General features: G+C 38.0%; 1 protein-coding gene across 1 annotated transcript in view; it reads right to left on the minus strand.

Annotated features, from left to right (window-relative positions):
- Positions 1–17,316, minus strand: part of LanB2 (laminin subunit gamma-1) — a 166,945-nt gene that overhangs the window by 51,516 nt on the left and 98,113 nt on the right. Inside the window, exons 5-6 of the mRNA XM_090375827.1 lie at positions 4,153–4,338; positions 1,007–1,124 (exon numbers count right to left, since the gene is read on the minus strand). Coding sequence (XP_090231953.1) covers positions 1,007–1,124; positions 4,153–4,338 — 304 coding nt within the window. The remainder of the gene's footprint in view (positions 1–1,006; positions 1,125–4,152; positions 4,339–17,316) is intronic.

The raw sequence follows: 17,316 nt of genomic DNA on the forward strand, positions 1-17,316 counted from the left end.
CTTCAGAGATATAATGCATTTTACTGATTAGAGATGCTATGCCTACAATGTATAACATCTCTAATCACATGATCTGTGATAACCTTTCTCACTCTGAAAAAGGGAACCATCTTCTTCTTCCTCAAATGAAATCCATTTTTACACCAAAGTGGTTTTAAAAGAGATCCCATACTGGCAGTTGCAGATATTCTACACAGCCTGCAAATTGTGGTGGCAGGCAGTGTTTTTGTAGTATAGGTATAGCATTTTCAAAATAAAATAAAATAAGAAAAAATAAATAAATAAAATACAATCTTGGTGCTGGGGGGGTTCCTACTAGCTGATCCTCCTCTCAATTCCCAAGCTAGAGTCTCTGCCCCATACAGGAATTTTAATTATAAATATTCCTTACACAAACAAAATGCCTACGTGCATAAGGGATGGGGTGCAGTTCAGTTGGCTGTCATTAACCATATAAATATTGCTGTTCACTGCAGATACACTGTCCATTCATGTGCTATCCAGGATTTATTTTAGCAGTCATTTTTATTTCAACTTTGGGAGGTAATAAAGTATAATTTATCTAAGTTGTCAAATTTATATTTGGATTTGGTATGTTAAACACAGGGTTGTTAACAACATACTTTCATTCATTATACCTAGAGTGTTCAGCTAAAGGGCTGGAAAGTAGGATGAATGATGGGTGTCAATAGCAGCCAAGTGATGTATGAACAAAAACTTCCAATTAAACACATAAAAAACTTGTGTACCTTTAATCCCAATATTAGGTTGCATACTTCAGTGCAAGAATTAAAATTGTTTAAAAACTGTACGCATCTCAGCATTCAGTTTCTGTTTTGGGGAATACTTTTGTCTCACCAGTGGATATTGTATGGAAATATACATATCTCTGTACAATATTCAAATTATTTCAATGCCTGTATTAAAATTCAATAATGCAACCTTTATTATTTTGCTATTCATCTTATTTTTCTTTTATAAAGAAAGAAAAATTTATATTTTTTACCTGCATCCTACTGCAGTAAAATCATAGTAATTTGAAGCACAACGATCACACCTTTGTCCTTCTACTCCAGGTTTACAAAGACACTGACCCTGATTGTTACACTGAAGACTTCGGGAACCTGAAAACAAGAAACATTAAATTTACACTTCTCCATTAATTCAATACATGCTGGTTATACAAAAATAAGTTAGTAAAATGGACTACACATAAGCAACAAATGTAAAGAATTTAGACTTCATTTATAAAGTCTGATAATAAAATAAACAGACTAATTCTAGAAAAGAAAAAAAAAAAAAAAAAAAAAAAATATATATATATATATATATATATATATATATATCAATAACCTTTAGTGGATGTGATCACCTTCAGATCCTTCTGTCTTATATATGTACTCCATTTCTGTTGAGCCTAGAAACATTGCTGAAATAATTTCCCTGAGCACATTCATTGATGTGTTGTTGCTCTTGAAGTTGCTGCAAATGTTTGGTTTTCATGGCAACGTCATTGGAAAAACTACCATATTGCTGGATCCAACACCATAAGGTGGGTGATGACTATAGTATCATAAGGCTTTTAATGAACAGGCTTTTGAATCTTGCTTGGGGAAGAATAGACCAGAATTTGTAGTTTTTCTACTGAGCAACATGTTAATATTATTAAAAGGTCCTCCAGAAAATTGTTTTCAGTAATATTTTCATGCATTACAAAGACACTGGAATGGTTATATAAAATAAAAGGAGCAAACTTTGAAGGTAGTTTATCTAACCCACTAAAGATTAATATCGCTATATACAAGACTGTGCATGCAGCCACCACATACCAAGTGCCACCTGTGAAACAAATGCACAGCAGTTGACTTTGAACCTTTCCCTAGTTGTCTGCCAAGTCACATTTCAACATGCCCATTCACTTTGCAGTGACACAGGTTTTCATTACTTTGTGTTTTTGCAGTTTTCCAGCAATGGCAGACAAAAAGAACTGAACAATGAATCAACCTCAGATTTTTAGTGAAACTGAAGAAAACACCAATTGAAAGTGATGAGTTGTTACATTAAATTTATGGCAAAGATACTCTGCCAACAGCTCAAGTGTTTGAATGGAATAAAAGATTTTTAAAAGGAAGAGAGAAAGTAGAAGACAATGAATGACCAGGCTGTCTGATTGTTGTTGTTGTTATTGTTGTTTTGGTTTTTAAGAGCATTAGCAACTAAGGCCATATTGCTCCGGGATATGCAGTGGTCATTCCCTGACCTTTCCGCATCTTCCGTATTTGGTGGTGACGGGCTCGAACCCTGGTCTAATTAAGAAGCATGTGATACACACTACTGCTCCTTCCCACCTGGCTACGGAGGCGCCCGGCTGTCTGATATCTATAAAAACTGATGAAAATGTGGACCAAGTGAGGACAATGATTAGAAGTGATCACTGTTAAGCATTAGAATGGTTGTATCAGAACTCTAAACAAACAAAGACACAGTTAGATAAATACCAAGATGGTGCAAAAAAGTTTGAATGAAGATCAAAGAATGTGAAGACTCCAAGTTTGCAAAGGTGTTTAAAAAAAAAAAAAACTGAAGAAGATCCAGACTTTCTGAGTACTGTAATTACTTGCAATGAAAGCTGGCTGTTCCAGTATGACCCAACACTAAAAGACAGTCAATGCAATAGATGATAAAACAATCTCCCAAACAAAAAAACGCAAGAATGTCAAAATCAAAAATCATGTTTCTTGCTTTCTTTGATAGTAAAGGAATTATGGCTGAATACATCCCACCAAATCAGATTATCAATCAAACATTCTACATTGAAATTGTGACAAGGCTGTGAAAAAATTTGAAGGAAGAGACCCGAATTGTTGAAAGATGGCTGGATGATCACTGTTTAAGCATTAAGAATGGTTGTATCAGAACTCAAAACAGACAAAGACACAGTTAGATAAATTTTAACTGAAAATTTAGGCATGAGAAAAGTGTGTACCAAGATAATGCAAAAAAGTTTGAATGAAGATCAAAGAATGAGAAGAATCATTCTTTGATCTGAAGGCATTCAGATCAAAGAATGACTTACAGAAATCTTTCTGTGCTTGGAAGAAACATGTGAAACAGTATGTGCAAGCCTGAATTAAAAGTGATAAAACATACACAGATAAAAGTAATAATGAGTTTTCAAATAATATGCCTTCTTCAGAAGTGAAAACCAAGTCCTTATTTTACACATGAACCCTACACAATGTACTGTAGTAGGCTAAACATAACATAACATAACTAATCACATGCTACCACAGCATTCTACTTTGATATGCCACTGCATTCTACTCCTTGCCCACAGTTGTGAGAAAATTGGAAACCCATATGGTTTAATATTTTAAAAATTTTTATTTACTGTATAAATCTGTTTAAACATCGTTCTTACCATAATTTTTGTTTCAATCTGTTTGATTGATGTTAAGCAAGAATTTATCACGAAATATTATTTTACAAATAGGGCACAGCCTATTTATGTACATAGCAATGATGCATAATGATAACCGATTCACAAAGTAGGTTTGTTACTTTGTGCATCAATCTCATATTATGGAGGCCCTTCATCATGAGTTGTCTCAATATTGCACTACCCAAATAAAAACTATTGCTCCAATAGAGATATATACTGCTTTTTATTTAAAGTATATGCTATTACCATCTTGACTCTTATTTGATCACCGTCTTGACTCTTATTTGAGTCTTATTGATGGTTAAGCAGACATTGTGAAGCCCTGAACAATCCAGGGACCTGATATATCCACAAAGTGAGATGCAAGATGATGGAGCTGAGTAAAAACTCAAGTAAATTTAGTGACATTGTATTGTTAGATAGATTAATTGTTTAAATTGCTAAACAAAGAGAATGGAGCTACAAGGCCATTCATACCTCACGTGTATTTATATACAGTAAATTTAAAAACTATTGAATTTTCTATATACTATATAAAGAAGAGATAAAAGTTTATCTTTCAGAATCATTTAAGTGCTTTTTATCTCCACGTGTTTAGAGGTTAAGTAGAACATCACATAATTATACTGTCACCATTATTTTAACATATAGGTAATAGCTTAATCTACACTATGCAAATAAATAAATTGAACTAAGTGATTCCATCTTACCTACAGAGTCACAGTTACAAGGAACACATCTCGCATCTTCTCGTTGATAGAAATTTTCTCGACATCTTTCACAATTTGGTCCATCAGTGTTGTCAATGCAGTCAGTACAGTGGCCTCCATGGCCAGTTTGTTCCCACAGTTCCTTATCAAAGAAACATTTATTGGAGCGTCCATTACAGTTACATGCTAAAGAAGAATAAGTACATCAGTACATTATACTATTCTTGCTCTGTTATATTTCTAATTATAAAGAATAGCAATTTAAAATGAAAGAAAAGTTTGACCCAACAAAATTATCTGGCATTAATATCATGTAAACAGCATACACAGAAACTTTGATGAGACAACTAAAGTCAAACCAATAATTGAATCACAGAAAACTTTTCAAATGTTAGAGAAAATTACTAGTACTGTTTTTAATTAACATTCCTTTAGTCTATTTTTCAAATGTCCAGTTTAGTATAATACAAGCAGCCCATAGCTTACATAATGGTTCAGTTCCTGAAACATTTATGTAAGTTGAGTTTTTACATATGAGGATCCCAAACTAAAAATGTACACTTGCCCTACTTTTCATTTTTATATCTCACTAATATTAGGTTTTAGTGCTATATGCTCTTTTACATAAGAACTTTTAATTTATTTATTATGAAATTTACCTCCATTACTACACCTACATCTTCATTTCATACATATAATAAAAAATCTATAAATATTCACATGTATATTTATTTATTTATTCATATATATATTTTTTTCATTTTACACCTTATGTAAGTCAAGGTTTATGTAGGTCAGGGACTGTCTGTATGGGTAATTTCTGATTTACATGAGGATATTAGCACTTGCATTAGTAGAGGCACATGATACAAGAAAGCAAGTTTATACAGCATTAGCCACAAAAAAAAAAAAAAAAAACCTTCCCACTTCACTGATCCATTCATTTCAAATATTTGTCTAGTTCTGCCTTGAATTTATTTAAGCTATCAACTTCTACAACAACAGGTGGAAGTTTGTTCCAACAATCAACTACCCACTGGCTAAAGGCAAACTTCCATACATCTATTCTACAACTGTCTTTCCTCAGTTTGAATCTATGCCCCCTCAGATTTGTAATCTGAGCAAGAGGAAGAATCCCCTTAGCATTAAGCCTGCTCAATCCATTCAAGGCTTTATACACCTCAATCAGATCGCCTTGCAGGTGCCTAGTCTCCAGAAGCTGAAATTTGCAGAACTTAAGCCTTTCTTCATAAGAGCACCGTTCACCTTTGTTCAGTTCACCAGTCTTGTTGCCCTTCTCTGTACTCGTTCTAGCAACTTTACATCCTTCCTAAAATGAGGCTCCAGACCTGTATGCAGTAATCAAGGTGTGGCCTGACCATTGCCTTATACAAGGGGATAATCACCTCCTTATCCCTGCTCGTAAAATTCCTGTATATCATTGACAAGACCCCATTACCTACTCTGGCAGCCTGTCTGCACTGCTCAGAAAACTTCATATCTGACTGCACAATTACCCCCAGGTCTCTTTCATTCTCCACTACCCTGAGTGTAACACCACCCAGTTGGTACATTTCTCTGGGGTTACTGCTACCATTATACAGTACTTTGCATTTGTCAATGTTAAACTTCAGTTGTCAATGTTAAACTTAAGTTTGACATACCTTCATCAATATTATTGATAAATATACAAAACAACAATGGGCCCAACACCAAACCCTGAGGGACACCATTAATAATATTAGTCCACGTAGAGCAGTATCCATTGATTACCACTCTGTCTTTTCCCACTCAACCATCCTTTTATCCATTGTAGCAACTTGCCCTTAATGCTATACTGCTCCAATTTGTACAGTAGTCTTCCATGTGCAAGAGTATCAAATGCTTTCCTGAAATCCAAGTATATGATATCAAAATTATTTTCTGCATCCAGTTCCTTTGTGACCACATCACAGTATCCAAATCAAATTGGTCAGACAGAACTTCCCCTTGACAAACCCATGCTGTGTCTGAATTATTACTGCTGTCCTGTCTAGATGATCCTGCAATGCTTCTTTAACCATTGACTCCATTATTATCCCTGGAACTGAAGTCAACTAACAGGTCTGTAATTACTCTTGTCACCCTCTGATTCCCCCTTTGTGAATCGGAGATATATTTGCACATCCGTGGGAACTTCTCCTGAGTCCAAAGATGCTCTCATAATTATGGCTAAGGGTTTGCTTACTTCCTTTGCCAACTCCTTTAATATAACTGGATAGATCCCATCTACCCCAGGTGCCTTTCTTATGTTTAACTTCAACAGTTTCTCCTCCACTTTGCTCAGTTATTACAAAATCATTTAACTTCCTGTTAGAATTTGATAAACATCTGGCCCTCTCCTCCTTGAATAACTCCTCATGTGTGAATGTAGATGCAAAATACTCATTTAGTTCAGCAGCTATCTGGGAATGATCATCTACAGTCAAGCCACTGATATCAAGTGGACAATCTGATTCATCCCCTTCCTTTTAGAGTTTATATAAGTAAAGAGGTATTTGCTGTCATATGTTCCCATTCATGGGGATATGGGGAATAAATATAATGAAACAACATAAATTGGACATGTTTTTACACATGTTACACATTATAAAGAGGAAATGCATTCCCATGGTCAAATTTTTGGATTCATCAAGTAAATCAAGCTTTAAGTAAAGCTTGATTTACTTGATGTTTACTTGATGATAGTTAAGTAATTAATTATTTATTAAAAATAAAAATTAAACAAATCAATAGTAAATCAAAATAAAAGTTATAAAAATACACACATGTATTGTACTGTATATATGAACAATTATTTTTATATACTGTATTAGTCCTACCAAATTATTTGTTTTAAGAAGCCAAGGAGGTCTGCACAGAATTTTGCTTCTTCTTCTACTTCTCTCAATACAGTTCATTATATCAGCACAAAAGATTACTCAATACTCAAATGACTTGCCACTCCATTATACATTTTATCATCTTCAATGAGAATTTTAAACAAAATTTATTTATTTATTTATTTCGTATGATGTAATCAATACACGAAGGAACCAGTTTTTTCTTGCTTCCTTCGTGTATCATGGCCGGGATATCCAACCAACCGGTTGGTTTGGCACCATCGTGATATCCAGCCCAAGGCGGGAATCAAACCCGCGACCTTTGAGTTGCCAGGCAGGCACTTTACCTACCCGGCTAGCCCGGTCGGCCTTAAACAAAATGAAGCCATCTAACTTCCTTTTTGTAGCGAGCTGTTTCATTTGGATGTCAGCTGCATTTCCTACTCCTGTGCTCTTATCCTTTATTACTCCAACTCGATTAGAATCTCACTGGTCAGTTCAGCATCTCCACCATATTACTTATGCCCACTTAACTGAAATCTATGTAAATTTAGAATTTAAAATTCTGTAAAATGTTATATTGAAATTATGTACTTCAGAAAGATGTAAATAGGAGACTTCCTGCATATATCAAAAATTCCACAAAGTGTAATAAAATCAAACATTACCATCTATTATAAACTTTAATTGGAGCTGAAATTTAAATAATATTTCTGAAAACAAATTTTCTAAAAAAAACTAATTAACAATACTATGTATACAACAGAGGCATGGGGAGGGGGAAAAAGGAATAAATCTTCCCCAAAAAAATTAAGAATAAATATTTTTTATTTGTTTATATTTTGTATAAAGTTATTAAAGAGAATTTTCACCTTTTTACAGAGTTAAAGCTATGCTATATCAACTGCCACTAATGACACTGACATACCTTTATTCCTGCATAACCATTATTCCATTATGACTGCATATATTTTATTCCAGTATATACACTGTGCTGCCACTTTATTAGGTACACACTTTCTGTGCACACAAATGGTTTGTCCCACAACGTTGCAAAAAGTCACATGACCACAGTTGTGGATATAAGTGCAGCAAAACAACCTTTCTAGTATCAGTTAAGCATACAAACCATAGCAAGAATGGGGAAAAGAAGTGATCTAACAGACTTCAAATGTGGCATGGTAGTAGGTGCAACATGTGCTGGACAAAGCATCTCCGAAACAGCAGTTCTCCTGAACTTTTCACACACCACAGTTTCAAGGGTGTATCGAGAATGGTGCAATGAACAGAAAACATCCTCTCAACGGCACTCCTGTGGAAGAATGTTGCTTGTTGATGAGAGAGGTCAGAGGATGATGGCTAATATTGTGCATGCAAACAGATGGGTCACAATGTCGCACATCATGTCAGAATACAATCTTTGTGTGCACAACAAAATATTGCAATGGACCACTAGTCGCATTTTGTCATGAATGGTAGCTCCTTGAAGCTCTTGAAACAGAGAAGTTTTTCCTGATTTATTTTCTGATTTATTAGTTTAAATTGTCATATTAACTTATTTTCTAGAGTAGCTTTATATTCCTAGTTACGATACTTAGTTTAAAGTTTAACTTAGACAGAGATTTTGTAGATATTACTTAGTATCGGTAACGGTATCAAATCCATGTGTCACAAATTGAACGAGAGGTCTTTTTTTTTTAAACCAAATTTAGTCGATTTATTAACCAATTGTTATATCAAATTATCTTCTATAAGTAGATTATAGACCTAGTCAGGATCCTTAGTTTATTCTAAATTGAGATAGCGAGATTTGGAAGCTAATCAATACTTACGAGTCTGTAGAAGTACCGTTCGAGATTTCCCGCCATTTTTACGCGATAGCATAAGCTTAGTGTAGTATAGTGCATAATATAATATTGTCAATTAATCAGTAAATCTATTAATCTTGATAAACTTTATTGTCAATTAAATTGTATTTTTAACTCTATATATATATAACGACTTAATCGTAACAAATAATTAATACATAACTATAGCGGTACACGTGATACGGAAGTTGTATAAAGGGAACTCGTAGAAAACACTAGATACCGAAAAAAAAAATATATATATATAACATAACTGTTTTGGGATATAACTTAAGGATTTAATTTTTGTTTTGAAATTTTATTGAATTAAATCGGAATCATGACTCTGACCAGAGCAGCAAAGCAAAAGGCTCAAGCTAATGGGAGTGCTGTGGTTCAGGGGAGAACTGAGGGGGGCAGTTGCCCTCTGAATCACAGTCTTTTAAAATGCACTGTTTGCTTGATGTTTGCGGAGCAGTCGGGTACGGGACATGATACTGCCAAGGGGGATGTCTTTGTGTGTGCACGATGTAAGGAGTGCAAGGAAATCAGGCGACAACTCAGCGTTGTTATGGGCCTTTATGAGAGCTTGAAGGACAGGGTGCATGCCCTCGAAGGAAATAAATTGAGGGGCCCATCAAGCTCTCAGCTGCCCACATCAACGCCAAACATTGCACTTGGTCATCAGGCAACACAGAGGCAGCCCCCTAGGCAGAATGCGCTGGTCCCACAGGAACTAGTAGTTGTTGGTGACTCTATTGTCAGGGAAACAGGGAACATGCTTTGTAAAAAGGATAGGTGGAATAGGACCAGGGTATGTCTGCCAGGGGCAAAGGTTGATGACGTTGTAGAGCGGATATCATCTTTTAAGGGCACAAAAGGTGATATAGTTGTACACGTTGGCACTAATGATATTAAGAGTAGGAGACCGGTGGAATTAATTAGCAAGTACAGGTCAATGTTGAAAAAAAGCCGTGAATTAGGGTTGAATTTGAAAGTGTCTGCAATTCTGCCCAGACACAATAGGAGGGAGTATATGATGAGAGCCTTGTCGATCAATTCGGCCCTGGAGGGATTGTGCAAGGCTCAAGGGGTAGAATTTTTTTCAGCCTGGACTGTACTTGTTAACAGGAGAGATTGCTTCTACAGGGATGGGATACACTTAAATAGAAAGGGTGCAAGAATTTTTGCTGATGCTGTCGAGGCAGTGTTAGGTGGGTCGGAAAACTGCTAGTTGGGGGGGATACAAGGACTAATAGATTAACAGTAGCCACTGGCAGAGGTGGAAGTGATTCTTGCACTGCTTCTATTGAAATGAGCAGAAGCCTGAAAAACAAGATGCAGGATATTTCAGAGACTGCTGGGAGTCATTGCGGTACAAGTAAACACATGGGTTGTGTTAGGGTAGCTAAGAATAGAAACAGGTGCATGTATACCTGCGTGTACACCAATGCTAGGAGTTTGGTAAATAAATTTGATGAATTTGAGGTATTGCTCAAAACATCAAAGGCAAATATTGTTGGGATATCAGAGACGTGGTGTCACACAGATATAAGTAATGCGGAACTGGAATTTGGGGAATACAATGTGTATAGAAAGGATAGACAGGACAGGAGGGGAGGAGGGGTTATGCTATTAATTAAGAAACACATAAGGTCCAAGGAAGTGAAGCCAGTCGACATCGATGGACAGGGCAGTGTCGAGTCAGTTTGGTGTGACATAAGCATAGGGAAATCAAAATTGAGAGTAGGAGTGTGCTATAGGCCTAATGACTCTGATGAGTATAATAAGATATTGTACAGGGAAATAGAGTGGGCCAGTAAATCAGAGAGTCTTGTAATGGGGGATTTTAATTTCCCAGATATTGCCTGGAATTTGTGGATTGGTCACTCGCACACTAGCAAGGCTTTTGTGGATTTATTGGATGATTGTTTTCTACATCAGCATGTTCGTGAGGCAACAAGAGGGAGCAATACTCTTGATCTGATTATCAGTAGTGATTCTTCATGCATTAAGAATCTGCAGATAAATGAACCACTAGGTGGCAGTGATCACAGTGTGTTGAAGTGGGATTTACTCAAGGAGGTAACTACCATCAGAGGTAAAGGGAAGGGTTTTTGTTTTCGTAAAGGCGACTATGGTCTGAGACAGTATTTAAATTCTATACAGTGGGACCAACTGATGATGTTACCAACAGCGAACTCAAAATGGGAAGCATTCAAGGAACTAATCTTGGAGGCTACCAGGCTTTACATACCAACTAAGAAATATTGTTCAAGGTTTAGGCCTAAATGGTTGTCAGATGAACTAATGAGGCATGTGGCAGAGAAGAAAAATGCATGGGATACATACAAATTAATGGGTGACATGGAAGCCTATGATAGATATAAGTTGGTCTGTAACCAAGTCACAAGGAGATTAGGCAGGCAAAGGCAGACTACGAAAAATCCTTGGCAAAGGATGCAAAGAAAAACAGAAAAGAGTTCTTTACATATTTAAACTCGAGAAGGAAAGGGATGAATCAGATTGGTCCACTGGATATTGATGGTTCAACAGTTGAGGATCCTGCTCAGGTGGCTAACAATCTAAACGAGTATTTTGCATCTACATTCACGCATGAGGAGTTATTCAGGAAGAAGAATGATGTAGGTAAAGTAAACATTGGTAGTGAGCTGGATGATTTTGTAATAACTGAGAGGAAAGTGGAGGAGAGATTGTTGAGGATAAACATAAAAAAGGCACCTGGGGTGGATGGGATCTATCCAGTTATACAGTTATATTAAAGGAGGCAGCAAAGGAAGTAAGCAAACCCCTAGCCATAATTATGAGAGCTTCTTTGGACTCAGGGGAGGTACCCATAGACTGGAGATGTGAAAATGTAACCCCAATTCACAAAGGAGGATCAAAGGCTGACACAAGTAATTATAGACCTGTTAGTTTAACTTCTGTTCCAGGTAAGTTAATGGAAGCACTGGTTAAAGAAGCACTGCAGGATCATCTAGACAAGAATTCAGTTATAGCTCAGACGCAGCATGGTTTTGTTAAGGGCAGGTCTTGCCCTTAACAAAACCTGACTGGAGATGTGAAAATGTAACCGCAATTCACAAAGGAGGATCAAAGGCTGACACAAGTAATTATAGACCTGTTAGTTTAACTTCTGTTCCAGGTAAGTTAATGGAAGCACTGGTTAAAGAAGCACTGCAGGATCATCTAGACAAGAATTCAGTTATAGCTCAGACGCAGCATGGTTTTGTTAAGGGCAGGTCTTGCCTGACCAATTTGATTGGATACTATGATGTAGTCACAAAAGAACTGGATGCAGGGAATAACTTTGATATTATATATTTGGATCTTAGAAAGGCTTTTGATACTGTTGCACATGGAAGACTGCTGCACAAATTGGAGCAGTGTGGCACTGGAGGCAAATTGCTGCTATGGATAAGGGGATGGTTGAGTGGCAGAAGACAGAGAGTGGTAATCAATGGACACTGCTCAACGTGGACTAATGTTATTAGTGGAGTTCCTCAGGGTTCAGTGTTGGGTCCGTTGTTGTTTTCGGTGTTTATGAATGATATTGATGATGGGATATCAAGTTTAATGTCCAAGTTTGCAGATGATACAAAGGTTGGCAGGGTTGTTAAGGACACTACTGACGCTATGCTGCTGCAACAGGATCTGGAAAGGTTGAACAGATGGGCTGAGAGGTGGCAAATGAAGTTTAACATTGACAAATGTAAAATACTACATATGGGAAACAGTAACCCCAGAGCAACGTATCAACTCTGCGGTACTACACTGACAGTGGTGGAGAATGAAAAGGACCTGGGGGTAATTGTGCAGGCAGATATGAAGTTCTCTGAGCAGTGCAGACGAGCTGCAAGAGTAGCTCATGGTGTCTTGTCAATGATATACGGGAATTTTTCTAGCAGGGATAAGGAGGTGATTATTCCCTTGTATAAGGCAATGGTTAGGCCACATCTTGAGTACTGTATACAGGTCTGGAGGCCTCATTTCAAGAAGGATGTAGAGCTGCTGGAACGGGTACAGAGAAGGGCAACAAGATTAGTGAATGGAACAAAGGGTTGCTCTTACGAAGAAAGGCTTAAGTTTTGCAAATTACAGAGTCTGGAGACTAGGCACCGGCGAGGTGATCTGATAGAGGTGTATAAGGCTTTGAATGGTTTGAGCATGCTCAATGCCAATGGGATTCTTCATCTTGCTCAGAATAATCACCTGAGAGGGCATAAATTCAAATTGAGGAAGGACGGATGTCGGATAGATGTGCGGAAATTTGCCTTTGGCCAGCGGGTGGTTGGTTGGTGGAACCGACTTCCATCACTTGTTGTTGAAGTTGATAGCCTAAACAAATTTAAGGCTCAACTGGACAGGTATTTTGAACGAACGGAGGGGTGAAATGGGAGTGGGTTTTTTTTTTTTTTTTTTTTGGCTGATGCTGAATAAGCTTGCTTTCTTGCATCATATGCCTCTACTAATGCTAATACAACAGCTGACTGCCACATCGTGTAACTTTGTTATCAATGAAGAACAAGAAAGCATGTGGGCACAGCAACACCAACACTGGACTATCAAGGATTGGAAAACAATTGCTTGGTCTGACGACTCGAAGTTCCTGGTGCATCATGTTGATGGAAGGCTAAGAGTTTGGTGAAAACAACATGAATCCGTGGACCCGTCATGTCTGATGACTACTGTGCAAGGTGGTGGAGGCAGTGTTATGGTGTGGGGAATGTTTCTTGGTACACGTAGATTCAGGTCTTAATGATTCAGACCTGAATCATTAAGACCTGTACACGTAGATTCAGGTCCATTGATACTCATAGATTCAGGTCTTAATGCCATATCATACCTAAACATCGTTGCTGACCAAGTGCATCTATTAGTGTTGACAATTTATCCTCAGTCAGATGGTTACTTTCAGCAGGATAATGCGCCGGTGCACAAAGCCCGAATCACTATGGAATGGTTCCAGGAACATGACAATAACTTTTCTTTGCTGCAGTGGCCCGCTCAGTCCGAGGATCTCAATCCTATTGAACATCTGTGGGATAAGCTGGAAAGGGCTGTTCGCTGCAGGCCTACACCTCCGTCGAATCTCAAAGAACTGCGTGACACACAAATGTCTGCATAGTACTCCATTCCTGCACAACGTTTTTAGCAGCTTGTTCAATTCATGCCTAGATGAATTCGGGCTGTTTTGAAGGCTAAACACACTACAAGGTAGGTGTACCTAATAAAGTGGCAGCACAGTGTATATTGGGAGACCCTAGTCCTCCCAGATGGAGAAATAGGGAGACCCTAGTACTCCCAATCTCTAAATCAAGTCTGATTTCTGCAAATATCCATGGTCTACAATTTTTCTCTTATCTCAGGTGTTGTAATTGCTGTGCAGAAGTTCCTCCCAGCCTATGGACAACCAAAACCAGGCCTTGTCTACATAGTGTTAGAAAACAGTCCCACACCCTGTACACAATAGATACAACTTTTGTTCTACACTTATACACTCTATGACCAAAAATATTTGGACACTCCTACTACGAATATTGTGTACTGCCAAGAGTCGCTCACACATGTGTATCGGCTCAGACATTCCAATGTAAATCGTATGGGTCTGCTGCCTGTGAAACAGTCCCATACCATCATCCCATACACAGTCACCGACATGTGTATTGGCTCAGACATTCCAATAAAAATCTTGCGAGTTTGCTGCCTGTTGAAACAGTCCCATACCATCAGACTGCCTCCCCAACTGAAGTTTGGGGAGGTAGTCTGATGGTATGGGACTGTTTCAACTGGTTAGCATTAGTAGAGGCATATGATGCAAGAAAGCAAGCTTATGCAGCATCAGCAGAAAAAAAAAAAAAAAAAACACCACTCCAATTTCACCCCTCCGTTCATTTGAAATACTTGTCCAGCTGAGCCTTAAATTTATTTGGGCTATCAACTTCCACATCAAGGAATGGAAGTCTTCCACCAACCAACTACACGCTGGCTAGAGGCAAATTTCCACACATCTTTCCTACATCTGTCTTTCCTAAATTTGAATTTATGCCCTCTCAGGTGATTATTCTGAGCAAGAGGAAGAATTCCATCGGCATTCAGCATGCTCAAACTATTCAAGGCTTTATACACCTCTATCAGATCACCTCGCTGGTGAGTAGTCACCAGACACTGTAATTTGTAAAACTTAAGCCTTTCTTCGTAAGAGCAACCCTTGTTCCATTCACTAATCTTGTTGCCCTTCTCTGTACTCGTTCCAGCATCTCTACATCCTTCTTGAAATGAGGCCTCCAGACCTGTATACAGTACTCAAGGTGTGGCCTGTCCATTGCTTTATACAAGGGAATAATCACCTCCTTATCCCTACTAGAAAAATTCCTGTATATCATTGAGAAGACACCATGAGCTACTCTTGCAGCCCGTCTGCACTGCTCAGAGAACTTCATATCTGCCTGCACAATTACCCCCAGGTCCTTTTCATTCTCTGCCACTGTCAGTGTAGTACCAAAGAGTTGATACGTTGCTCTGGGGTTACTGTTTCCCATATGTAATACTTTACATTTGTCAATTTTAAACTTCATTTGCCACCTCTGAGCTCATCTGCTCAGCCTTTCCAGATCCTGATACAGCAGCATGGCATCAGTAGTATCCTTAACAACCCTGCCAACCTTTGTATCGTCTGAAAACTTGGACATTAAGCTTAATGTACCATCATCAATATCATTTATAAATACAGAAAACAACAATGGACCCAACACCGAACCCTGAGGGACTCCACTAATAACATTAGTCCACGATGAGCAGTGTCCATTGATTACCACTCTGTCTTCTCCCCCTCAACCACCCCTTCATCTATAGCAGCAATTTGCCTCCAATGCCATACTGCTCCATTTTATGCAGCAGTCTTCCATGTGCAACAGTATCAAAAGCCTTTCAAAGATCCAAATATATCATATCAAAGTTATTCCCCACATCCAGTTCCTTTGTGACCACATCATAGTATCCAATAAAATTGGTCAGGCAAGACTTTCCCCTAACAAAACCATGGTGTGTCCGAGCTATAACTGAAGTCTTGTCTAGATGATCCTGCAGTGCTTCTTTAACCAGTGCTTCCATTAATTTTCCTGGAACAGAAGTTAAACTCACAGGTCTATAATTACTTATGTCAGCCTTTGATCCTCCTTTGTGAATTGGAGTTACATTTGCACATCTCCAGTCTTTGGGTACCTCCCCTGAGTCCAAAGAAGCTCTCATAATTATGGCTAAGGGTTCGCTTACTTCCTTTGCTGCCTCCTTTAATATAACTGGATAGATCCCATCCACACCGGGTGCCTTTTTTATGTTTATCCTCAACAATTTCTCCTCCACTTTCCTCTCAGTTATTATAAAATCATCTAGCTCACTGCCAGAGTTTACTTCACCTCTGGCATTCCCCTTCCTGAATAACTCCTCATGTGTGAATGTAGATGCAAAATACTCATTTAGTTTGTTAGCCACCTGAGCAGGATCCTCAACTGTTGAACCATCAATATCCAGTGGACCAATCTGATTCATCCCTTTCCTTTTAGAGTTTACATAGGTAAACAACTCTTTTCTGTTTTTCTTTGCATCCTTTGCCAAGGATTTCTCATAATCTGCCTTTGCCTGCCTAATCTCCTTTGTGACTTGGTTACAGACCAGCTTATATCTATCATAGGCTTCCATGTCACCCATTAATTTATATGTATCCCATGCATTTTTCTTCTCTGCCATATGTCTCATTAGTTCATCTGACATCCATTTAGGCCTAAACCTTGAACAATATTTGTTAGTTGGTATGTAAAGCCTAGTAGCTTCCAAGATAAGTTCTTTGAATGCTTCCCATTTTGAATTTGCTGTTGGTAACATCATCAGTTGGTCCCACTGTATAGAATTTAAATACTGTCTCAGACCACCATAGTTGCCTTTACGAAAGCAAAAACTCTTCCCTTTACCCCTGATGGTAGTTACCTCTTTGAGTAAATCCCGCTTCAGCACACTGTGATCACTGCCACCTAGTGGTTCCTTTATCTGCAGATTCTTAATGCATGAAGAATCACTACTGATAAGAATCACTACTGAAAACAATCATCCAATAAATCCACAAAAGCCTTGTTAGTGTGTGAGTGACCAACCCACAAATTCCAGTCAATATTCGGGAAATTAAAATCCCCCATTACAAGACTCTGATTTACTGGCCCACTCTATCATCACCCATGAATCAGATGACATAATGGGGCTGACAGTAGAGGAACCAGTAGCAGGAAGTGATCACGGAGTTCTATGGTGGATGATGATGAGAGAGGTAGCAGCAGCAAAAGGCAAAGGAATGGGTTTTAATTTCAGAAAAGGAAATTACGGTGCCTTAAGGTACTACATGGCCTCTATTAACTGGGTAGATATCGTATAGAGAATGAATA

This window comes from Mastigoproctus giganteus, chromosome 6 (genome assembly GCF_048544385.1).
Source record: "Mastigoproctus giganteus isolate SK-2022 chromosome 6, ASM4854438v1, whole genome shotgun sequence".
Classification (NCBI taxonomy): domain Eukaryota; kingdom Metazoa; phylum Arthropoda; class Arachnida; order Uropygi; family Thelyphonidae; genus Mastigoproctus; species Mastigoproctus giganteus.